At 39.4% G+C, this 24,831-nt stretch overlaps 1 protein-coding gene and 1 long non-coding RNA gene across 3 annotated transcripts; both read left to right on the plus strand.

Annotated features, from left to right (window-relative positions):
• Positions 1-2,223: 2,223 nt before the first annotated feature.
• LOC113470179 lies at positions 2,224-3,517 on the plus strand. The gene is made up of 3 exons (XR_003393330.1): positions 2,224-2,433; positions 2,928-3,070; positions 3,462-3,517. It is a non-coding gene; the product is annotated as an uncharacterized LOC113470179 (long non-coding RNA).
• Positions 3,518-4,996: 1,479 nt separating this feature from the next.
• Positions 4,997-22,941, plus strand: LOC103515836 (LHFPL tetraspan subfamily member 6 protein-like). Of its 2 annotated transcripts, none has more exons than XM_026828413.1 (6): positions 4,997-5,105; positions 15,269-15,384; positions 16,596-16,762; positions 20,318-20,416; positions 20,712-20,876; positions 22,652-22,941. In XM_026828413.1, exons 1-5 carry the CDS (start codon positions 5,004-5,006, stop codon positions 20,828-20,830), a joined length of 603 nt encoding a protein of 200 aa, XP_026684214.1. In that variant the 5' UTR covers positions 4,997-5,003; the 3' UTR covers positions 20,831-20,876; positions 22,652-22,941. The 2 variants fall into 2 exon arrangements, with proteins under 2 accessions (XP_026684214.1, XP_026684215.1); XM_026828414.1 differs by lacking the exon at positions 15,269-15,384 and adding an exon at positions 5,337-5,449 and having other exon boundaries at positions 22,652-22,940.
• The last annotated feature ends 1,890 nt before the right edge of the window (positions 22,942-24,831 follow it).

The following is a 24,831-nucleotide window of genomic DNA, read 5'->3' on the forward strand; positions in this document are numbered from 1 at the left end:
AGACCTTTTCCTAAAAGTGGTGGAAATTCTGTGGAGTTTTGAGCGGTTAACTTATTCTTCTTCAGTTATATTTTGGTAAGTGCTTGTAAGAGCTAGGCGCGTGGGTTCGATTCCCGCCTGGGGCGGATTTTACTGATGTAGACGAGCGTCTGCTCATCTGATATGTAAACAGGAGGGCCCGGTGCCCGGTATAAATCTTAGCCGAGGTATTGAATTTTATGCTGACATATTTGAGAATTTCACCTCTTAATAGAGCTCTTAAGGTGTATCCGCACATAGTCGACCGTCCTTTCCTAAAAGTGGTGGAAATTCTGTGGAGTTTTGAGCGGTTAACTTTCTCTTCTTCAGTTATATTTTGGTAAGTGCTTGTAAGTGCTAGGTGCGCGGGTTCGATTCCCGCCTGGGGCGGATTTTACTGATGTAGACGAGCGTCTGCTCATCTGATATGTAAACAGGAAGGCCCGGTATCAATCCTAGCCGAGGTATTGAATTTTATGCTGACATATTTGAGAATTTCACCTCATAATAGAGCTCTTAAGGTGTGTCCTCACATAGTCGACCGGCCGTCGATCGATGTTGACTGAACCGTCCACCCTGATTTCTTGTTATTTATTGTTCCACCTACCCCAATACAATTAAAGGTACGTACGTAGGTGCGTACGTAGTTACATTCCTACATAAGAGTAAATTAACCGTAATTAAGGAGCGCGGCAGCGCTCCGCCCCGCCAAGTCAAGAAAGTTTGATCAGAACATACCTTTGAAAGTCTACCTACAATATCTAAAACCTTGAAGAAGAAGAAGAAGAAGAAGAAGAAGAAGAAGAAATCTACCTTAGGTATAGGTATCTATTTATATATCTAAATATGTAATTTACACTGTGCTATAAATAACTACATTTTCCTTCCTCGTTTGGTCTTGCGCGAGTTTTACCTCAGATTTTTTTTTTTTTACTTTCTATTACCTACATCTTCTTTTTTTTCTAGTTAAGCAAGGTCTTTTTACTGAATTGTTAGTTAGAAAACTACCCTAGGTATAGGTATCTATTTATGTAGGTACCAATATGTAATTTACACTGTGCTATAAATAACTACATTTTCCTTCCTCAGAATTTTCCGCGTTTGGTCTTGCGCGAGTTTTTACCTCAGATTTTTTTTTTACTTTCTATTACCTACATCTTCTTTTTTTTCTAGTTAAGCAAGGTCTTTTTACTGAATTGTTAGTTGTATGTATTATTTTTTAACCCATCAAATATACGAGACCTTGTACTTTCTATTACCTACATCTTCTTTTTTTTTCTAGTTAAGCAAGGTCTTTTTACTGAATTGTTAGTTGTAGGTATGTATTATTCTTTAAGACCTTGTTTAGACTGCTGGGGTAAAGGGACTTTTCAGTCCTATTCGGGCAGGATAAACAAGGTATATTCTATTCTATTCTACATCAGTAGGGCAGTGGTTCTCAAACTTTTTTGGCCGCGGAGCACCAAGCAACTGCTGTAAACTCTACGGAGCACCCCCCCCCCAACCCATTAGGAATTTTTAAAAATAATTCGGAATGATGCGGAAATGTTCATTAGCGTACGGTCCGTACGGCTTGTTCCAATACTTCCCATTTGACTAAACATATTCGTGCGATTTTTTTAAACTTTTCTTTTCAATACGGTAAGAAAAATGAAACTATGCGGAGAAGCTCTTCGCGGAGCACCTGAAAGCTCCGCGGAACACAGTTTGAGAACCACTGATGTAGGGGAAACCAACACTATGCCTAGGTAGGTATACATATCTACCCTGGAGTCGTATAAGCTTAACCCATCCTTTAGGTAGCCCCGTTCGCCCTTTCATCTACACCTAAGCCTTGGAGTGGGTTTTTTGTCTATGAGCCTTAGGAGTAGTTTAAGGAGCGCGGTAGTGCTCCGCCCCACCAAGTCAAGTTTGACCGTTTGTAATGTAGATAATAGAAAGTCGAGTGATGTTCACGACTTTTTTTTTAATTCTTTTGGAAGGAAAAATCTTAAGTGGTGATATGATGAAAGAAAACCCCGGACAGGCAGGTAGGGGATTGCAACAAAGGGAGACAAGGGAAATGACTGTGTAGAAGAGAGGTATGCTCATTAAACCGTCAGGGGGGTATGAAAATGGGGATAGAGGTATGCTCACTGCAACAGAGGGGAATGAAAGTGCGGAAGAGAGGTATGCTCAGATGCTTTATGCTCACTGTACCAGAGTTAGTCGCGTTTATAGCTTTCCTTCATTTTTTACGCTCTGAAAGTTAGCCGAAAAGTTTACGAAAATTTTATCGTCCTTCGGTGATTGTGAAGAATAGCGAATTTTTAACGCGCGGAGAATTTTACGAATCTTTTGGATATTTTGAATATTTTTTACTGTCATACAGGTCGAAAGTTTTGTAGTTTTGTAAAGTGGTAAACCTCATACAAGGTAAATTTTAAGTACGTTAGCCCTCGGTCAAATCTTTTTTGGTCCTCAAATATCTATAGTACCTATCTTTTACGGCTTTTTCCTATCTTAGCGATACAAAGTACATAATAGATAAAATAAATAACATCTCTCCTAGTCCTAACCAATTAGGTACCTACGTAAACCAATTAGGTACCTACGTAAACCAATTAGGTACCTAGTACCTACGTAAACCAATTAGGTACCTAGTACCTACGTAAACCAATTAGGTACCTAGTACCTACGTAAACCAATTAAGTACCTAGTACCTACGTAAACCAATTAGGTACCTAGTACCTACGTAAACCAATTAGGTACCTAGTATACCTACGTAAACCAATTAGGTACCTAGTACCTACGTAAACCAATTAGGTACCTACCTAATACGCACGAGTATTTTACTTACGCACCTAGGTACCACTGAATTTCGTTGTCTTTTTCAGTAGATACTAGATACCTACCCAATTATTTTACAGTTAAAATAACCATGTGTAAATCATGAATACCTACATTTAACTCAATATTTCTACTAAGTGCAGTGACCGAAGATCCTTTCCGAAGTGGTGGAAATTCTGTGGAGTTTTCAGCGGTCAACTTTCTCTTCTTCAGTTATATTTTGGTAAGTGCTTGTAAGAGCTAAGCGCGTGGGTTCGATTCCCGCCTGGGGCGGATTTTACTGCTGTAGACGAGCGTCTGCTCATCTGATATGTAAACAGGAGGGCCCGGTATAAATCCTAGCCGAGGTATTGAATTTTATGCTGACATATTTGAGAATTTCACCTCTTAATAGAGCTCTTAAGGTGTATCCGCACATAGTCGACCGGCCGTTCATCGATGTCGACTGAACCGTCCACACTGCCTCGACTACATAGAATTACCTCGTCGATCGTCATCGACCGATGGCTGGTCGACTATGTGAGGACACCAGGCGATATAAAACGCCTTTTTTGTTAACCTGGCCTAGTGCTTTCCTTCACCCTAAGAGTCAATAATGATCAAATTTATTACAGATTTGAATGGCAGGAGATTTGACAAATGTAGGCATACTGTGGGCACTTCTATCACTACGATCGATGTCGACTGAACCGTCCACACTGCCTCGACAACATAGAATTACCTCGTCGATCGTCATCGATCGACAGCTGGTCGACTATTGTGAGGACACACCTTTAGGCGATATAAAACGCCTCTTTTGTGAACCTGGCCTAGTGCTTTCCTTCACCCTAACACCCATATTTATGAACAAAATGCTGGCTCTTAAGTTCGTGCTAAGCATAGTCTCAAGGCATTTCATTGGTCAATTTTGACTTGAGACTGATGAACGATCATTCTTGTTCATAAATACGAGTGTAAGAGTCAATAATGATCAAATTTATTACAGATTTGAATGGCAGGAGATTTGACAAATGTAGGCATACTGTGGGCACTTCTATCACTAGTGGCGGCCGTTCTATGCTGCTCCGGATTCTACATTCCTTTTTGGGTCCAGGTGATTTCCTACGTAGTCCAGAAGTCGACCGCCAAAGTGGCCGGAGGTGTACAGCTATTTGCAGGTAAGCAGGGACTTTGTCACCAAATTTAGCGGCTTTCTTGGTGTTTATCTATTGTTTTACTTGACTCACTAACTTACCCGAATTCAACCGAATGTTTACGAGTCTTCCTGGTAGCTTATAAGCGATAGGTTGCGGGTTCCATTCCCGTTGGGGCGAACTTTATCCTAAAAAGGTAAAGTTCGTTCTCGGAATGTTACGTACCTAGGTAATATTGTGTTTTCAAATTGATAGCGTTTACTTTTGTTTCGTAAAGGAGGAAAGAGTAGGAAAAAGAGTGATTGAAAAAATGTTTTCATTTTCCCCCGATCATCACTTTTACAAATGCAAGAAGACAAGAACTTTTCTTTACATTATTAAATAGGCATTTATTCACTGAATATCCCCATACCTCTTTTCCTTCCCTCTCTCCTTTCTTCTTTTATCACTCTCCCTTCTCTCTTTCTTTCTCCTTAGTTCCTTCCTTTCTCTCCCGCTGCCTCTTTCTCTCTCTCCATCCTTCCTTCCTCTTTCTCCCTCCCTTCTTCCTCTTTCTCTCTCCTTCCTTTCTCCCTCTTCTCTCTCTCCTTCCTTCCTCTCTCTCTCTCTCTCTCTCTCTCATTCAGAGTTTCTTTTTCAATTGGGTATGATTTTTAACATTGTGGGAATGGGTGTGAAGTAGATACATTGGTATGAGTTTGTATGAAAAATGTATGAAGCAATCATCTCTCTGAAAAGGATCCCCTCTTATCTTTGAGTTTTTCATGTTTTTCTTTTGAGCTTGTCTTTTTCTTTTCCTCCTCCTCCTCTTTCTTCTCCTTTTTATGTTTAATTTTCTTTTCCTTCTTTTTCCCGTCCACACTGCCTGGACAACATAGAATTACCTCGTCGATCGTCATCGATCGACAGCTGGTCGACCATGTGAGGACACCAGGCGATATAAAACGCCTCTTTTGTTAACCTGGCCTAGTGCTTTTCTTCACCCTAAGAGTCAAATAATGATCAAATTTATTACAGATTTGAATGGCAGGAGATTTGACGAATGTAGGCATACTGTGGGCACTTCTATCACTAGTGGCGGCCGTTCTATGCTGCTCCGGATTCTACATTCCTTTTTGGGTCCAGGTGAGTTCTGTTTCTATTTCATTTTTTTTGTCACATTGTATCGGTGGTTTAGTGGTCAAGGAGTTCCCTGGAGTTCGTGGGTTTAATCCCGGACAAGACATGATTTTTTTCTTCAATATTATGTGAGAAATTGGGACGTAGGCCCTCAGCAAAGAATTGAACGCATTGTATCTACTATATACATACCTAAGTCCTATTACTTTGTGCTTTCTGCTCCTCGAAATATTCCAGGGTCAAAATCCAGAGGGGCAGCAGATTCATTTTAACTCATTCCGCCGCTGCGGTATGCCAGTGACTTTCGTTGAAACCCCGCGGGTTGGCGACCGCTGTTTCAGATACGAAAGGTACCGGGTTCGAATCTTAGGTTTGGCCGAATGTAGTTAATTCCATAATTAGTCTAATTACCTACTGACAGGCACTGACTGCTGTTAGTGGTTTTTATGCTTGTAATGTAACTTGTTGGCTTTAAGGCTTTTTTTGCATAGCTTTGCCGAACTTTTCATTTGTTTATCAGCAATTAGTACCTACACGCTAACTAAAACTAACATAATTATGTATGAGCCTAAATATTCGCAATGTACCTATTTTGCTTTTTTGCCTTTTTGATTTCTTGTTAAAATTATTGTTATTTACCTGTCAGTAGTCTAATTACCTACTGACAGGCACTGGCTGCTATTAGTGTTTTTTATGCTTGTAATGTAACTTGTTGGCTTTAAGGCTTTTTTTGCATAGCTTTGCCGAACTTTTTTCCTTTGTTTGTCAGCAAGTAGTATACGCTAACATATGAGCCTAACTATTCGCAATGTACCTATTTTGCTTTTTTGCCTTTTTGATTTCTTGTTAAAATGATTGTTATGTACCTACCATATAAAATAAACTTACTGTACTAATACTTCTATCACGTCCTTCTACATACTTATTATACGTAGGTGTCCTTCTACATACTTATTATACGTAGGTAATAAGCACAAGTAGGTTACACTAAAGTAGATTAAAGTCGGTAAAAGAACCAACCTATATATCTACCAACTTTGACTGCAGATATAACTGGTATCAGAGTACGAACTAACTTCACAGCTTCCCCCTATTTATTAGAAATTAGAACCTCCATCTCTTAATACGATTGAGAAACTCTACAGCCAGATTTTATTAGAACCCTGATGATTAGAACTAGATTCCTAATGATTAAGAATTAAGGAGCGCGGTAGCAACAAATTACATAATTAGTCTAATTACCTACTGACAGGCACTGACTGCTGTTAGTGTTTTTTATGCTTGTAATGTAACTTGTTGGCTTTAAGGCTTTTTTTGCATAGCTTTGCCGAACTTCTTTGCTTTGTTTATCAGCAATTAGTACACGCTAACTAAAACTAACATATGTATGAGCCTAAATATTCGCAATGTACCTATTTTGCTTTTTTGCCTTTTTGATTTCTTGTTAAAATTATTGTTATTTACCTGTCACGTTACGTACCTAGGTAAAATTGTGTTTTCAAAGCGTTTACTTTTGTTTCGTAAAGGAGGAAAGCGTAGGAAAAAGAGTGATTAAAAAAATGTTTTCATTTTCCCCCTGATCATCACTTTTACAAAATGCAAGAATAACTTTTCTTTACATTATTAAATAGGCATTTATTCACTGAATATCCCCATACCTCTTTTCCTTCCCTCTCTCCTTTCTTCTTTTATCACTCTCCCTTCTCTCTCTCTTTCTTTCTCCTTAGTTCCTTCCTTTCTCTCCCGCTGCCTCTTTCTCCCTCCCTTCTTCCTCTTTCTCTCTCCCTCTCTCCTTCCTTTTTCTCTCCCTCCTTCCTCTCTCTCCCTCCTTCCTCTCTCTCTCCCTCCTTCCTCTCTCTCCTTCCTTCCTTCCTCTCTCTCTCTCATTCAGAGTTTCTTTTTCAATTGGGTATGATTTTTAAGATTGTGGGAATGGGTGTGAAGTAGGTACATTGGTATGAGTTTGTATGAAAAATGTATGAAGCAATCATCTCTCTGAAAAGAATCCCCTCTTATCTTTGAGTTTTTATGTTTTTCTTTTGAGCTTGTCTTTTTCTTTTCCTCCTCCTCCTCTTTCTTCTCCTTTTTATGTTTAATTTTCTTTTCCTTCTTTTTCATAGATATCAATTATTAATTTTATTTTCACATTTCTAATGAATATAAATCTTCACCTTTTCATCAGCCGTACCCACGAAAAGAATTTTCTGTCCTTTTTCCTGATACGAGTACCAAGCTAGTGTTGGTTCAAAGGATGTAAAAGTACCGGGGTGGCCTCTTCTATGAATGCACCTACCTATCTATTTACAATATTGCGAAAGAAGTAGAAGAAGACGAAGGGAAACTAGAAGAAATACAAAGAAGGAGAAGAAGATTAAGAGGAAGAAGAAGAAGAGGAAGAAGAAGAAGAAGAAGAAGAAGAAAAAGAAGAAGAAGAAGAAGAAGAGGAAAAAATACAAATATAAGAAAGTTCGTGAAGTCATCATCAATCTCAAGAGGGTACCTACCAAATGCACAATTTATTTTAGAGAAGACAAAATTCTCCCATAGCGAGCTAGGTACTGATGCAGACATATTGCACAACCTAGCCAAAGACACGACTGCAAAACGTCATACTAGACATGAGAGTGAAAAAAAATCAGTGACAGTAGACAAGATTCTCAAGAGGCTATAGGTAGAAACTTATTAGACACGAGAGAAAAGGACACCAAGGATAGAAAGAAGACGAGGAAATCACTTGAAAAAGAAGATGACGAAGGAGAAGGAGGAGGGGTAAGAAGTAAAAGGATCCAGAAGAGGGAGGAGAAGAAGAGGAAGAACTGGAAGAAGTAGAAGAAGAAGGAAGAGGAGGAGAAGAAGAAGAAGAAGAAGAAGAAGAGGAGGAGGAGGAGAAGCAGAGGAAGAGGAGGAAGTATAAGGGAGAAGAAAAAGAAAGTTGAGGAAGAAAGAATCAAGTGGAAGGAAAGAAGAAAAGGAAGTAAAAAGTAGAAGAGAAAGAAGAAGAAGAAGAAGAAGAAGAAGAAGAAGAAGAAGAAGAAGAAGAAGAAGAAGGAGGAGGAGGAGGAGGAGGAGGAGGAAAGAGTAGGAAAAAGAGTGATTAAAAAAATGTTTTCATTTTCCCCCGATCATCACTTTTACAAAATGCAAGAATAACTTTTCTTTACATTATTAAATAGGCATTTATTCACTGAATATTCCCATACCTCTTTTCCTTCCCTCTCTCCTTTCTTCTTTTATCACTCTCCCTTCTCTCTCTCTTTCTTTCTCCTTAGTTCCTTCCTTTCTCTCCCGCTGCCTCTTTCTCTCTCTCCATCCTTCCTTCCTCTTTCTCCCTCCCTTCTTCCTCTTTCTCTCTCCCTCTCTCCTTCCTCTTTCTCTCCCTCCTTCCTTTCTCCCTCTTCTCTCTCTCCCTCCTTCCTCTCTCTCCCTTCTTCCTCTCTCTCCCTCCTTCCTCTCTCTCTCTCTCCTTCCTTCCTCTCTCTCTCTCATTCAGAGTTTCTTTTTCAATTGGGTATGATTTTTAACATTGTGGGAATGGGTGTGAAGTAGCTACATTGGTATGAGTTTGTATGAAAAATGTATGAAGCAATCATCTCTCTGAAAAGAATCCCCTCTTATCTTCGAGTTTTTATGTTTTTCTTTTGAGCTTGTCTTTTTCTTTCCCTCCTCCTCCTCTTTCTTCTCCTTTTAATGTTTAATTTTCTTTTCCTTCTTTTTCATAGATATCAATTATTAATTTTATTTTCACATTTCTAATGAATATAAATATTTATCTTTTCATCAGCCGTACCCACAAAAAGAATTTTCTGTCCTTTTTCCTGATACGAGTAGGTACCAAGCTAGTGTTGGTTCAAAGGATGTAAAAGTACCGGGGTCGCCTCTTCTATTTACAATATTGCGAAAGAAGTAGAAGAAGACGAAGGGAAACTAGAAGAAATACAAAGAAGGAGAAGAAGATTAAGAGGAAGAAGAACAGAAAGAAGAAGAAGAAGAAGAAGAAGAAGAAGAAGAAGAAGAAAGAAAAAATACAAATTTAAGAAAGTTCGTGAAGTCATCATCAATCTCAAGAGGGTACCAAATGACACAATTTTAGAGAAGACAAAATTCTCCCATAACGAGCTAGGTACTGATGCAGACATATTGCACAACCTAGCCATAGCCAAAGACACGACTGCAAAACGTCATACTAGACATGAGAGTGAAAAAAAAAAATCAGTGACAGTAGACAAGATTCTCAAGAGGGTATAGGTAGAAACTTAGACACGAGAGAAAAAGACACGAAGGATAGAAAGAAGACAAGGAAATCACTTGAAAAAGAAGATGAAGAAGGAGAAGGAGGAGGTGTAAGAAGTAAAAGGATCTAGAAGAGGGAGGAAAAGAAGAGGAAGGAATGGAAGAAGTAGAAGAAGAAGAAGAAGGAAGAGGAGGAGGAGAAGAAGAAGAAAAAGAAGAAGAGGAGGAGGAGAAGCAGAGGAAGAGGAGGAAGTATAAGGGAGAAGAAAAAGAAAGTTGAGGAAGAAAGAATCAAGTGGAAGGAAAGATCAGCCGTACCCACAAAAAGAATTTTCTGTCCTTTTTCCTGATACGAGTACCAAGCTAGTGTTGGTTTAAAGGATGTAAAAGTACCGGGGTGGCCTCTTCTATGAATGGACCTACCTACCTGTAGTATACATTTGGGTTGGTTTTGGCCAGCTCATATTCTGAATGTGACCTTCTGATTTCCCAGTCTTGTATCTTGCTCCAATAAATGGATGGGTCAACCTGCAAGCGACATGTGGACCAGATGAAGAGGTCATATGTGAACTCTTTTCAGGGGGGAGTAATGTAGTATACATTTGGGTTGGTTTTGGCCAGCTCATATTCTGAATGTGACCTTCTGATTTCCCAGTCTTGTATCTTGCTCCAATAAATGATCATCGTTCCTTTCCTTGAAATGTAACCTATTCTGTTGTTCTTAAGAATATAACACTACCTATCTATTTACAATATTGCGAAAGAAGTAGAAGAAGACGAAGGGAAACTAGAAGAAATACAAAGAAGGAGAAGAAGATTAAGAGGAAGAAGAATAGAAAGAAGAAGAAGAAGAAGAAGAAGAAGAAGAAGAAGAAAAAAAAATACAAATTTAAGGAAGTTCGTGAAGTCATCATCAATCGCAAGAGGGTACCAAATGACACAATTTTAGAGAAGACAAAATTCTCCAATAGCGAGCTAGGCACTGATGCAGTGCAGACATATTGCACAACCTAGCCAAAGACACGACACACTGCAAAACGTCATACTAGACATGAGAGTGAAAAAAAATCAGTGACAGTAGACAAGATTCTCAAGAGGGTATAGGTAGAAACTTAGACACGAGAGAAAAAGACACCAAGGATAGAAAGAAGACAAGGAAATCACTTGAAAAAGATGATGAAGAAGGAGAAGGAGGAGGGGTAAGAAGTAAAAGGATCTAGAAGAGGGAGGAGAAGAAGAGGAAGGACTGGAAGAAGTAGAAGAAGAAGAAGGAAGAGGAGGAGGAGAAGAAGAAAAAGAAAGAAGAAGAGGAGGAGGAGGAGGAGGAGGAGGAGAAGCAGAGGAAGAGGAGGAAGTATTATAAGGGAGAAGAAAAAGAAAGTTGAGGAAGAAAGAATCAAGTGGAAGGAAAGAAGAAAAGGAGGAGGAGGAGGAGGAAGAGGAGGAGGGAAGAAAGACAGAATGAAAGGAGTGAACTCAAAATTCCCACTACAAGGAACAACGAGGCATTTTGGGTAAAAAGTAGAAGAGAAAGAAGAAAAGGAGGAGGAAGAGGAGGAGGGAAGAAAGACAGAATGAAAGGAGTGAACTCAAAATTCCCACTACAAGGAACAACGAGGCATATAGGGAGTGATGGAGAAGGGGTTTTGGAGGACAAAGGGAGGTATTTTGAGACATTTTGAGGAGGTTATTTAGAGGAAGGGAAGAATTCAGTTAATAAAGGGATGTTAGAAGGACCGAAAAATTAAGAACAAGAAAGGGGACCTTTAGATGACAGAGAAAAGTATTTAGAGGACGAAAAGAAGTAGGTATTTACATAGGTGTAGGAAGTAAGACATTTTGAGGAACGAGTTATTTTGAGGGAAAGAGGGGTAGGAATTTAGAGGTCCAAAGGAGGGGAAAAATTAAGAACAAGAAAGGGGACCTTTAGATGACAGAGAAAAGTATTTAGAGGACGAAAAGAAGTAGTTATTTTGGTGTAGGAAGTAAGACATTTTGAGGAACGAGTTATTTTGAGGGAAAGAGGGGTAGGAATTTGGAGGTCCAAAGGAGGTATTTAGAGGGCGAAGCGAGGCGTTTAGACGAAACATTTAGAGGGAGGGGAAGAATTCAAGGTCTTTAGAGGACAAGAGGAGGCAATTAGAGGGCAGGAAAGGGTGTAAACATGTAACTCCGGAACTCCTGAATACCAAGTAGTTCCGGAGATATAGAGGCGGAAAAATCGCATTTTTTTTACTCATTCACTCATCGGATAGGAACTTGGTCTTCTTTTCACATTTGTGTTTTTGTGGGGGATTATTAGAAGTTTATATTTAAGTAGTTTTAAGTACCTAGTTGGGTCATGTTCAAGCCATAGTTCTGCCTTATAATTATATCATTAATCCCTTTCCATAAGAAATAATTAAACAACGTTTTTGTTTTACTTAAGTAGTTTGTATATTTTATAAAATAATATCTATATTATAATACTGGTTTTTCTTATAAATTAACATTTCTCATTAATTTTAAAGTATTAAGATTTGTTTTCGTTGTTAAGAGCTTCACAATTCAATAAATTCCTAGCACTGAGCAAAATATTTACAATACAAAACGTGGTCATTCATTGATTTTCACAAAGCTTTTGACTTTCTCCAGATTGAGTATAACGCAGGGATGTGTTTTTTCTCCCCAAACTTTTTTCTTCCAAAGTTATAAAAAACATATAAAAATAGAAAGTGAAAAAAGTACCATTTTACATTTGTGCCCGTAATTTTTGTACACAGATAAATTCATAGAATTTAAAACCTTGTCTTGTCTCAATACTTAAAACTAATAATGATAGAAAGTGAAAAAAGTACCAATTTACATTTGTGCCCGTAATTTTTGTACACAGATAAATTCATAGAATTTAAAACCTTGTCTTGTCTCAATACTTAAAACTAATAATAACCTAATTAAAATCAATAATGTATTTTATTGTCTTTGAAAGTTGGTTCAAATGTGGCTGTTGACCAATATTTAAAGCAATAAAGTCAGTCCCATTTTGATATTTATAAAAAAGGAAAATAATATTCTCATTAGAATAACAGTCAAACCAAACAGGTATTTAACTTCAGATAAACTTCACCATCAGGTACAAAACCCAACATTCAAAGGCACATAAATACATTATCAAATACACAATAACACACTTTATACGGAAGGCGTCAAATAAGATATACTTAGAATAAAAGTCAAACCAAACTATGTATTGAAATAGTCATAACCAAACAGGTATTTAACTTCACATAAACTTAATCATCAGGTACAAAACCCAACATTCAAAGGCACATAAATACATTATCAAATACACAATAACACACTTTATACGGAAGGCGTCAAATAAGACAATAGAAAACTAGAAATATTTACATCAAAGAATTTGTAGCATGTAGAAAATAGAAAAAAAAGGTATAAAAAATAAGTTTCCTTTCAAATGGATGGGGTACCACGAACTGAGGCAAATTTCATTTGGGATCCAATGTCCCTTTGGTTTATGAAGAACTTTTTTGGTACGTCAAATTATTCTAGAAAAGTTTAAGACATTTTGAGGAGGTTATTTAGAGGAAGGGAAGAATTCAGTTAATAAAGGGATTTTAGAAGGACGGAAAAATTAAGAACAAGAAAGGGGATCTTTAGATGACAGAGAAAAGTATTTAGAGGACGAAAAGAAGTAGCTATTTACATAGGTGTAGGAAGTAAGACATTTTGAGGAACGAGTTATTTTGAGGGAAAGAGGGGTAGGAATTTAGAGGTCCAAAGGAGGTATTTAGAGGGCGAAGGGAGGCGTTTAGACGAAACATTTAGAGGGAGGGGAAGAATTCAAGGTCTTTAGAGGACAAGAGGAGGCAATTAGAGGGCAGGAAAGGGTCGGTTTATGAAGAACTTTTTTGGTACGTCAAATTATTCTAGAAAAGTTTTTACTAAAAAAGAGTTTCTGAATTTACCTCAAACTTTTGGTGGTAACTATTATGTTAAAATTGAGCAGTTTTAGAGAGAGTATTGTAGAAATTTTGAAATTCCAGGGATAAGGAGAATTGTCTTAAGAAATTTTAAATATGAGCAAGGATGACCATCAAATTTGTATGGATTTAGGGGAAGAAAGAAAATGGTCACGGTAAAATCTTTTGGCAATAGTTACCTAGATATCCAAGGACCAAGAATTTTTTTTTTTAATGATAAAATAGTGGCCTTTCTCAAATAGATATTTAACATCACGAAAGCCAAATGCTCAAAGTAAATCCGCAATCAACGTCGATTCAGACCAATAGAAATATTTTGAATCCTTTTTTTCGACCGGACTACCATTTAAAGGAGACCATTCAGAGGCAATGCTGCCAGCATGCTACCGGATTTGCCAACAATAGACCCTTTGAATGAAATTGTTTAGACGAAACATTTAGAGGGAGGGAAGAATTCAAGGTCTTTGGAGGACAAGAGGAGGCAATTAGAGGGCAGGGAAGGGTTTTGGGTAGAGGGAAGACTTTGTAACATTGTCACGTCTCAACAAAAGAGACAAGAAAGCCCTTAGTTCAAGAGTCCACTGTAGTGAAGGCATTTTAAAAGAAGCTCCCTTGCTATTCCCTTTAGGACTTTAGTGATGTAGGTAAGTTTATGAGAAATTACTTGTACATTGTCTAGGGAACTTAGGGCCGAAGTGGATTTTTTGGGAGGAGGAGGAGGGTTATTTGAGGTAGATTACTTAGAGGAAAAGGGAAATAGGTATTACCTATGTTTTCTCGTAAAAGAGCGCTTCTGCCTTGTAAGCGCTAGGCCGCGGGTTCGATTCCCGCCCGGGGCGGATTTTATCCTGATGGGATAATGTTCGTTCTCGGAACGATTGTAAGCGCTAGGTTTGATGAACCAACGTTTATCGTAACGAACATTATCTGATTTTGATGAAACCACGTTTTATCTGATTTTGATGAAACCACGTTTCATCAAAATCAGATAATGTTCGCTCTTTGGACGGGCGGCTGGCTTTCTCCTACTCCGTCTTCCTTCTCTCTTCGCTTTCGGGATGATAAGACCTCGGCAGTTACCTTTACCTACTTCCCTCTAATCAAACATAAAAAAGTTGGGGTTTTAGATTTTTTGGAGGAAGAAGAGGCGGAGTAGGAGGAAGAGGAGGGAGAAGAAAGAGGAGGAGGAGGAGAAGGTAGAGAACACCTGACTAATCAGACTGTCTGATTCCAATTTGATTGTTTCCTTAGCCCTGATGATCAGTATTGGCGTAGCCGTCTACCCCCTTGGTTGGGACAATCCAGAAATGAAGGAGGCCTGTGGTGGCCTGTCCTCGCCTTACAAATTGGGTGAGTTACTATCACACCTGTTCCTTCATAAGTGGCGCGGCGGAATGCACCAGTTCCTGATGGATCAGATGGGCGAGAAGAGACGAGATGAGAACTGCAAAATCCATCTACTTTAAAGACTAGATCACAATTAATATCAACGGGGACGGAAAGAGACAATTTTCCGAGATTCTTCCGTAGTCGAGAGAAAAATATGGCGGCGCTTCTGCGATATCGCTGATTTCTTCAATTGATGTATCCCGCGAAGATTACGGATATTTTGACCACACTGTTCCGGAGGCGTTTGAGAACTCAACGGTGGAAGAAACGTTTACACTCGAACGATCGTCAAGTTACGAGTATTTTGGCAACAAACATTGGTTTAAGGGTCAATGAAATCAAAGTTTACTTTATCATTAATTTAGCCTATTACGCGATATTTGTGGCCAATTTTACGTCATCACTTAAGCAGTATACCCTCCCATAATTAAGAACAAAAAAACTGGCTCTCAAGTAGCACTGAACAATCAATTTGAAACATCTGAATGTATTAGAATCCTGTTATTCGAACTAGAACCTTAATTAGAACCTTCTTGATTAGAATTAGAATTTCCCCACCCACTTTTCCAGGGTCGTTTGGACCGGTACCCCGCCTATTTCAGTTCTTTCAGACGGTGTGGCTTTCTCAAGTACGATGCTAGACGAAAGCTACTGCTTATGGACCATGGCTGTGGACGATATGAAAAGTATGTACCAAACAGGACCCGGCGTGCTGGATCAACACGAGAACACCAGAAAGTAACCCGTTTAATTTTTGCAATCTAAAAACGAGTACAAATTTTTGTCGATGGTGGGATTCGAACCACACATGGCAAGCAAGCGTGTTACCACTGGACCAACCGTGCCCCGGCGCTTATTGAGTTCCTGATATACTTACCTCTCCCTTTTCTTCCAGGATCATGCGACCTCTCCTGGAGTATCTGGCTACTGGTGGCCGCCATTCTGGTTCTCATCACTTGCACCTTCCTCAGTATCTTCGCCGCCAAAGTGTGTGGTGGGATTCGAACCCGGGACTACACATGGCAAGCAAGCGTGTTACCACTGGACCAACCGTGCCCCGGCGCTTATTGAGCCCCTGATATACTTACCTCTCCCTTTTCTTCCAGGATCATGCGACCTCTCCTGGAGTATCTGGCTGCTGGTGGCCGCCATTCTGGTTCTCATCACTTGCACCTTCCTCAGCATCTTTGCCGCCAAAGTGTCCCCAGATCAGATCTCCTATTGATATACCTCTATTCGGAACCATCCGGCAGGCTGTCCACCAACCACAGGTAGAAATGTGCCAGCCTAGTTAGCTTAGTTGGTAGTGCGTCTGCCTCGTAAGCGCTAGGCCGCGGGTTCGATTCCCGCCCGGGGCGGATTTTGACCCGGCTTAAGTGAATCCTTAACCCAAACTATGGTTAAGACAGAGGAAAAATTGTCGAGTAAAAAAAAAAAAAAAACGTTTAGAATAAAGATTCCTGGGCGAGAATCGAACCAGCGAAATAGTGCTTACAAGGCAGACGCGCTACCCTTCAAGCTAACTAGGCTGGCAAAGTTAATCCGAACTATGAATATTTGAATATTCAAGACCAGTTTGGGATGGCACGTGTTCTTGCCTACTTCAAGGTGTTTTCAGCCTAGTGAGGACAGTCGAGAAGCTGTAGATTAAAATTCCAGAAAAAAGGCGAGATAGGAAAGGCAAATATAAAAAAGCATGTACCATTGTACCTACAAACGATCGATTAAAAAATAATAACAAATAATAATAATAATAAATCTATTTCGCTGCCGATTCCGGCTGTTGTTCCATCTTCCACTTAGAAAATAGCTGAAAACCGAAAGTGTCCCTTTATACTAATTTAAACCTTCTCAAAAAAAAAAACTCATCAGCTTCTTCTTCTTTTCTTCCCTCCAGTTTCAAAGACATACCCAGCGGCTGGTGGCAGTTGACCACCATTTTTGTCGGCTTTGGCGGCACAGTGGCCATGATTATCGCCATTACCGCCATGTCGGCCTGCTGTATTTCCTACGTAGTCCAGAAGTCGACCGCCAAAGTGGCCGGAGGTGTGCAGCTATTTGCAGGTAAGCAGGGACTTTGCCACTAAATTTAGCGGCTTTCTTTTTGTTTATCTATTGTTTTACTTGACTCACTAACTTACCCGAATCCAACCGAATGTTTACGAGTCTTCCTGGTAGCTTATAAGCGATAGGTTGCGGGTTCCATTCCCGTTGGGGCGAACTTTATCCTAAAAAGATATATGATTCTATTCCCCCGAGCTTATACGAATCTACAAACCACAGGTAGAGATGTGTCAAGAGTGAGTTATGAAAATCTGGTGTGAACATCTACTAAAAACATGACGTTCCTTTTTTTTAGAGGGAACTGTAACTTCTAAGGTTTTATCGTTCCGAAAGCGAAGAGAGAAGAAAGACAGGATAGGAGAAAGACAGCCGTTACGCGAACGAACCTTATCTGATTAGGATAAAGTCCGCTCCGGGTGGGAATCGAACCCGCGACCTAGCGCTTACAAGGCAGGCGCGCTAACCTCCAAGGTACCTAGGCTGAAAAGAAACTACAGTGACACTTTTTGGGGAACTGGGACGTTTTTGTCAGCTTCTTATGGGAAAACCTTACATAGAATAGAATACCTTGTTTATCCTGCCAGAATGAGACTGAAAAGTCCCTTTACTCCCGCAGTCTAAACAAGGTCTTATATATTTCATAGGTATAGTTTAAAACCTCTGAGTATCGGACACTCCCAAAGCGGACAATCCTACTGAGACGTAAACAAAAGTTCATTTTGTGAAAGTTGGCCTGGCCCGATCAGAATTTCCGTGTTTTTATGAGCCTTATCGTTTGTGTTGTAAAACTGATTATTGCATTTATTGCTCCAAGTGAGCAGTGACCAGTGTTTTTAGAGGGTTAGGATGAACGCAAAAAGGAGCTTTCACATTTTGAGCAGAGACTCGTGTTATTATAGGGTTAGGTTAAACGCAAACAGGAGCTTTCTTTTTCATTGTCGTGTCTTCTGAATAATTACCTTGCTCTCTTTCCTCAGGTAGTCAGCCAGTAGCGGTACCTCTTAGCCAGCCAGCCGTGGTGCGCACCGCTCAGCCTGTATGCCCTCTAACTAGCTCTCAAGTGTCCAAACAAGACTATAAGTGCCGCTGGTGGATCATGAATGCCAGCTCTATCGACAGCTAGAATCTCTGTAGATTGTATTCTCAAAAAGTCCCACTCCTAATCTCAGGCGTAGGGACGAACAACCCTAAAGGTAACTTTTACGAATCCAGCTAAATAGAGTTTTTACACGGATATTACGGAATAATTGTTACAGCTATAGGATGATTTCCGATTGGCTCATTTTGATTGGGTCCTAATCTGCAGTTTCTTTGTGTTAATTATGTCACAACTGTGGTGCTCACTGCAGCATTGTAGGATTTTCCCACTATCTCAATAACCCTAAAATCCAATGTTTACCTACCATGCTGGCACCGGTCGCTATGCGCATTATATTACATAGCTACTCATTTTCCTCACAAGGCTGAGTGGGCCCCGCAACAGCCAGTCACGGAATCAATCATTTGCATAATAAATACAAATTTCTTGACCCCACCGGGAATCGAACCCGGGTCTCCTGCGTGCAAGGCGAGCGCAGTGACCACTACGCCATGGGAGCTGACATCTAGCATCAGAAATAATTTTAACTTTTTAACATAAATCAGATTAGGGTCCCAAAAAATAAGTATGACTTTTATTTCAGAAATGAGTGGGTCAAAAGGTTTCAGAAAATGCGATCAATTATTTCGTAGCTTTGTTTTTTAATTTCTTCTGCCTTTCATTACATTTAGGACTTGAGCTTAATTCCGGCTTGTAAAACAGTAGAACAGGGTACCTATTCGATCTTTTATTTTCTAGCTTGAAACAAAAACCGATATATTTTGAAGTTATGTCATAAAGAATTTAAAATTAGTTGTAATCCTGTACAAATATTTCCTTAAGGTAAAATTAAGATTTTTCGTAGGAAGGTAGTCATAAAAACTAAAATTAATTTAAGTAGTAAGCACGAGTATGTTGGTAAAAAAATAAAGATCTGTCGTTACACTGGTTACTTCAAGAGCATTCCTGATATTTAGGTATGTGACAGAGTTGTAGAGTGCAAATATTATTATAACTTTATATTTAAGTAGTTTTAAGTACCTAGTTGGGTCATGTTCAAGCCATAGTTCTGCCTTATAATTATATCATTAATATCTAGCATCAGAAATAATTTTAAATTTTTAACATAAATCAGATTTGGGTCCCAAAAAATAAGTATGACTATTATTTCAGAAATGAGTGGGTCAAAAGGTTTCAGAAAATGCGATCAATTATTTCGTAGCTTTGTTTTTTGCTTTCTTCTGCCTTTCATTAAATTTAGGACTTGAGCTTAATTCCGGCTTGTAAAACAGTAGAACAGGGTACCTATTCGATCTTTTATTTTCTAGCTTGAAACAAAAACCGATTTATTTTGAAGTTATGTCATAAAGAATTTAAAATTAGTTGTAATCCTGTACAAATATTTCCTTAAGGTAAAATTAAGATTTTTCGTAGGAAGGTAGTCATAAAAACTAAAATTAATTTAAGTAGTAAGCACGAGTATGTTGGTAAAAAAATAAAGAATCTGTGGTTACACTGGTTACTTCAAGAGCATTCCTGATATTTAGGTATGTGCAGAGTGCAAATATCTGAGCGCACGGCAGTGCGCCAGGCCAAGTTCCAGTAAGCACACCTGTGTATCTTTACACGAACCGATTCGGCAGGTTTTTCTCACTCTATGTAAACATACCTAGAATAACAAGTAGTTCCGGAGATATAGAGGCGGAAAAATCCCAATTTTTTTACTCATTCACTCATCGGATAGGAACTTGGCCTTCTTTTCACATTTGTCTTTTTGTGGGGGATTATTATAACTTTATATTTAAGTAGTTTTAAGTACCTAGTTGGGTCATGTTCAAGCCATAGTTCTGCCTTATAATTATATCATTAATCAACAAAAGAGGCAAGCCCTTAGCTCAAGAGTCCACTGCAGTGAAGGCATTTTAAAAGAAGCTCCCTTGCTATTCCCTTCAGGACTTTAGTGATGTAGGTAAGCTTATGAGAAATTACTCGTACATTGTCTAGGGAACTTAGGGCCGAAGTGGATTTTTTGGGAGGAGGAGGGTTATTTGAGGTAGATTACTTAGAGCAAAAGGGAAATAGGTATTACCTATATTTTCTCGTAAAAGAGCGCTTCTGCATTGTAAGCGCTAGGTTTGATGAAACGTTGTTTGATGAAACGTTGTCAAACCTAGTTTGATGAACCAACGTTTATCGTAACGAACATTATCTGATTTTGATGAAACCACGTTTCATCAAAATCAGATAATGTTCGTTCTTTGGACGGGCGGCTGGCTTTCTCCTATTCCGTCTTCCTTCTCTCTTCGCTTTCGGGATGATAAGACCTTAACAGTTACCTATAGGTACCTATTTCCCTAAGAAGAGGAAGAAGAGGAGGCGGAGTAGGAGGAAGAAGAGGGAGAAGAAAGAGGAGGAGGAAAAGGTAGAGAATACCTGACTAATCAGACTGTCTGATTCCCATTTGATTGTTTCCTTAGCCCTGATGATCAGTATTGGCGTAGCCGTCTATCCCCTTGGTTGGGACAATCCAGAAATGAAGGAGGCCTGTGGTGGCCTGTCCTCGCCTTACAAGTTGGGTGAGTTACTATCACACCTGTTCCTTAACAAGTGGCGGGGCGGAATGCACCAGTTCCTGATGGATCAGATGGGCGAGAAGAGACACAATACTTCCCATTTGGGTGCTGGATCAACACGAGAACACCAGAAAGTAACCCGTTTAATTTTTGCAATCTAAAAACGAGAACAATTTTTTGTCGATGGTGGGATTCGAACCCGGGACCACACATGGCAAGCAAGCGTGTTACCACTGGACCAACCGTGCCCCGGCGCTTATTGAGCCGCTGATATACTTACCTCTCCCTTTTCTTCCAGGATCATGTGACCTCTCCTGGAGTATCTGGCTACTGGTGGCCGCCATTCTGGTTCTCATCACTTGCACCTTCCTCAGTATCTTCGCCGCCAAAGTGTCCCCAGATCAGATCTCCTATTGATATACCTCTATTCGGAACCATCCGGCAGGCTGTCCACCAACCACAGGTAGAGACGATGGGCTTCCACCAAGACCAAATTGCGTGTAGGTTATGCAGGGAGTGTGAAGAGACGGTCACTCATGTCATTCTTGAATGCAACTCCCTAATAACATGGAGACTTACTGTAGGGTTAACCAACCCTCCGCAAGATATCCATGGAAAACACCTAACTAAAAAGCTTCTGAAGATCGCCCAGATCTTTGAGCTTAGATCCTCCTCCTCCTCCTCGTTCTTTTTCTTCTTCCTGCCTCGGTGGTGTAGTGGTCAAGGCGCTCGCCTGGTAAACAGGAGGGCGTGGGTTCAATCCCAGCCGAGGTATGGAAAAACTTACCTACTGTAGGTCCTATAATACCTACTTCTTTCACATTCTTCTACATATATTACTCGTATTTATACGTAGGTAAGCACATCAAGTAAGTAGGTACCTACACTACAGTAGATTAAAGTCGGTAAAAGAACCTACCTAAGTACCTATCCACCAACTTTGCAGATACCTATAACTGGTATAGCAGTACGAACTAACGTCACAGCTTCCCCCTATTTATTAGAAATTAGAACCTCCATCTCTTAATACGATTGAGAAACCCTACAGCCAGATTTTATTAGAACCCTGATGATTAGAACTAGATTCCTAATGATTAAGAATATGTATTAGAATCCTGTTATTCGAACTAGAACCTTAATTAGAACCTTCTTGATTAGAATTAGAATTTCCCCGCCCACTTTTCCAGGGTCGTTTGGACCGGTACCCCGCCTATTTCAGTTCTTTCAGACGGTGTGGTTTTCTCAAGTACGATGCTAGACGGAAGCTACTGCTTATGGACCATGGCTGTGGACGATATGAAAAGTATGTACCAAACAGCACCCGGCTTAAGTGAATCCTTCACCCGAACTGTAATGACGTTAATCATTAACCCGAACTATGGGTTTCTATCCTCAGAGGGAAAATTGTAAATACCGTTCAGGTTCGGGTGGGAATCGAACCCTAGGGACCTAAGGCTTACAAGGCAGACGCGCTATCCGTCAAGCTAAGAAGACTGGCAAAGTTAATCCTTGATCCGAACTATGGGGTTTTCTGGAATATACAAGACCCCTTGGGATGTCACGTGCTGTTGGCTATTTCAGAGTGTTTTCAGCCTTGTGAGGACAGTTAAGAAGATGTAGGTAGCTGGTTGAAATTCTAGAAAAAAGACGAGATAGGAAGCCAATTATAAAAAAAAACATGTAAAAAAGAAGATCGATTTTTTAGAAAAGCTATTGCGGCCGATTTCAGCAGTTGTTTCATTTTCCCCTTAGAAAATAGCTAAATACCGAAAATGTCCCTTTTAAACGAGGTACGATTTAAACCTTCTCAAAAAACTCCTCTGGCCAAATTACCTAACTTTTAAAAATCTGGTACGGATTCCCATATTGACACTTTTTGCGAACGGGGACATTTTTATCAGCTTCTTATGGGAAAACCTCTGAGTATCGGACACTCCCAAAGCGGACAATCCTACTGTGAGACGTAAACAAAAGTTCATTTTGTGAAAACTGGCCTGGCCCCATTAGAATTTCCGTGTTTTTATGAGCCTTATCGTTTGTGGCGTAAAACTGATTATTGCATTTATTGCTCCAAGTGAGCAGTGACCAGTGTTTTTAGAGGGTTAGGTTGAACGCAAAAAGGAGCTTTCACATTTTGAGCAGAGACTAGTGTTATTATAGGGTTAGGTCAAACGCAAAAAGGAGCTTTCTTTTTCATTGTCGTGTCTTCTGAATAATTACCTTGCTCTTTTCCCTCAGGTAGTCAGCCAGTAGCGGTACCTCTTAGCCAACCAGCCGTGGTGCGCACCGCTCAGCCTGTATGCCCTCTAACTAGCTCTCAAGTGTCCAAACAAGACTATAAGTGCCGCTGGTGGATCATGAATGCCAGCTCTATCGACAGCTAGAATCTCTGTAGATTGTATTCTCAAAAAGTCCCACTCCTAGGCTTAGGATTAAGGACGAACAACCCTAAAGGTAACTTTTACGAATCCAGCTAAATAGAGTTTTTACACGGATATTACGGAATAATTGTTACAGGTACCTATAGGATGATTTCCGATTGGCTCATTTTGATTGGGTCCTAATCTGCAGTTTGTGTTATTATGTCACAACTGTGGTGCTCACTGCAGCATTGTAGGATTTTTCCCAATATCTCAATAGTCCTAAAATCCAATGTTTAGTAATACCATGCTGGCACCGGTCGCTATGCGTATTTATATGTCATAGCTACTCATTTCCCTCACGAGGCTGAGTGGGCCCCGCAACAGCGGAAGGCGTGAAATAAGACAATAGAAAACTAGAAATATTTACATCAAAGAATTTGTAGCATGTAGAAAATAGAAAAAAAAAGGTATAAAAAATAAGTTTCCTTCCAAATGAATGGGGTACCACGAACTGAGGCAAATTTCATTTGGGATCCAATGTCCCTTTGGTTTCTGAAGAACTTTTTTGGTACTTCAAATTATTCTAGCAAAATTTCGCCGGAAAAAGAGTTTCTAAATTTACCTCAAAACTTTTGGTGGTAACTATTATGTAAAAAATTGAGCAGTTATAGAGAGAGTATTGTAGAAAATTTCTGAAAATAATTTTTACTTTAATTCCAGGGATAAGGAGAGTTTTTTGTTCTAAGAAATTTCGAATATGAGCAAGGATGACTATATTTATGTAAATAGATTTAGTGGAAGAAAGAAAATGGTCACGGTAAATCTTTTGGCAATTATTCCAGGGATAAGGAGAGTTTTTTGTTCTAAAAAATTTCGAATATGAGCAAGGATGACTATATTTATGTAAATAGATTTAGTGGAAGAAAGAAAATGGTCACGGTAAATCTTTTGGCAATAGTTCGATATCCAAGGACCAAGAGCAATTTTTTTTTTTAATTATAAAATAGTGGCCTTTCTCAAATAGATATTTTACATCACGAAAGCCAAATGCTCAAAGTAAATCCGCAATCAACGTCGATTCAGACCAATAGAAATATTTTGAATCTTTTTTTTTTCAACCGGACTACCATTTAAAGGAGACCATTCAGAGGCAATGCTGCCAGCATGCTACCGGATTTGCCAACAATAGACCCTTTGAATGAAATTTTCGTTAAAAAAATTCGAGCTTTGTGAGTTTAAAATTTTTCCAAGTGACTTTGGCTCTCTCACTCTTCCTACACGAGTTTTTGCAACCAAAATTAGCGTTCCGTAAACAGAACTCGTTAACGTTATTTGACGAAAACTCGTTTCTGCGCATGTGCAAAAACGCGTTTTGATCAACTTACGTCACAGTTATCGTCACGTAAGTTAGCAGTGCAAAAACTCTTGGAATAATAACATCAAGAGAAAACTTGTGAAGATCCTGCAGGCTGAAGAAAAGTCAGGACAATGTCTTAAATAGCAAAGATTTGGCAGTTTCCGGATAGATGAGAAGGGACCTCAAAACGTGTTTTGGCACTAAAATCTGACCATTGAAAATTTGACCCGATTACATTACTTTCCTTCCTATACCTATAGGATGATTTCATAAAATACTATAGTTTTTCCTTCCAAATTTTGTCATAATTTCGGCGTCATTTTTGGTACATTTATTTTTTTTTGTAACGTGGATGCTCCAAATTTTTGGAGTCCGCCCTACAATAAAAATTAAGCCCGGGCCCTCTCAGCCCCCTTAAATAAGGTCCTGATGTGGTTGTTCTACTTACATGCTAGTAACATGAGGATGGCAGTACTTACATGCTAATAACATAAGGATGAGTCAACTAACCTTCAAGGCCTGCTTACACCACTCCAGAGTGTAAGTCTCGTGTGATACCCACTCGGCCAAGGAGGTTGGTCCTGAATTTGAAATGATTATTGGAAAATTTCATTGCTAAAAAGTTTTAGACATTATTTATTTATTTCTTCACATAATTTTCATCTCAATGGTCCAGCAAAAACCAGTCAGTATCGAAG

The sequence above is a fragment of the Diaphorina citri genome, unplaced genomic scaffold (assembly GCF_000475195.1).
Source record: "Diaphorina citri unplaced genomic scaffold, Diaci psyllid genome assembly version 1.1 scaffold1424, whole genome shotgun sequence".
Classification (NCBI taxonomy): Eukaryota; Metazoa; Arthropoda; class Insecta; order Hemiptera; family Psyllidae; genus Diaphorina; species Diaphorina citri.

Excerpts from the sequence above, each read along its gene's own strand:
- LOC103515836 (XM_026828413.1), top strand. The coding sequence starts at position 5,004 with ATGGCAGGAGATTTGACGAATGTAGGCATACTGTGGGCACTTCTATCA. Across the intron at positions 5,106-15,268 it reads ACATTCCTTTTTGGGTCCAG|GGTCGTTTGGACCGGTACCC; the intron begins GTGAGTTCTGTT and ends CCACTTTTCCAG. Across the intron at positions 15,385-16,595 it reads GGCTGTGGACGATATGAAAA|TTTCAAAGACATACCCAGCG; the intron begins GTATGTACCAAA and ends TCTTCCCTCCAG.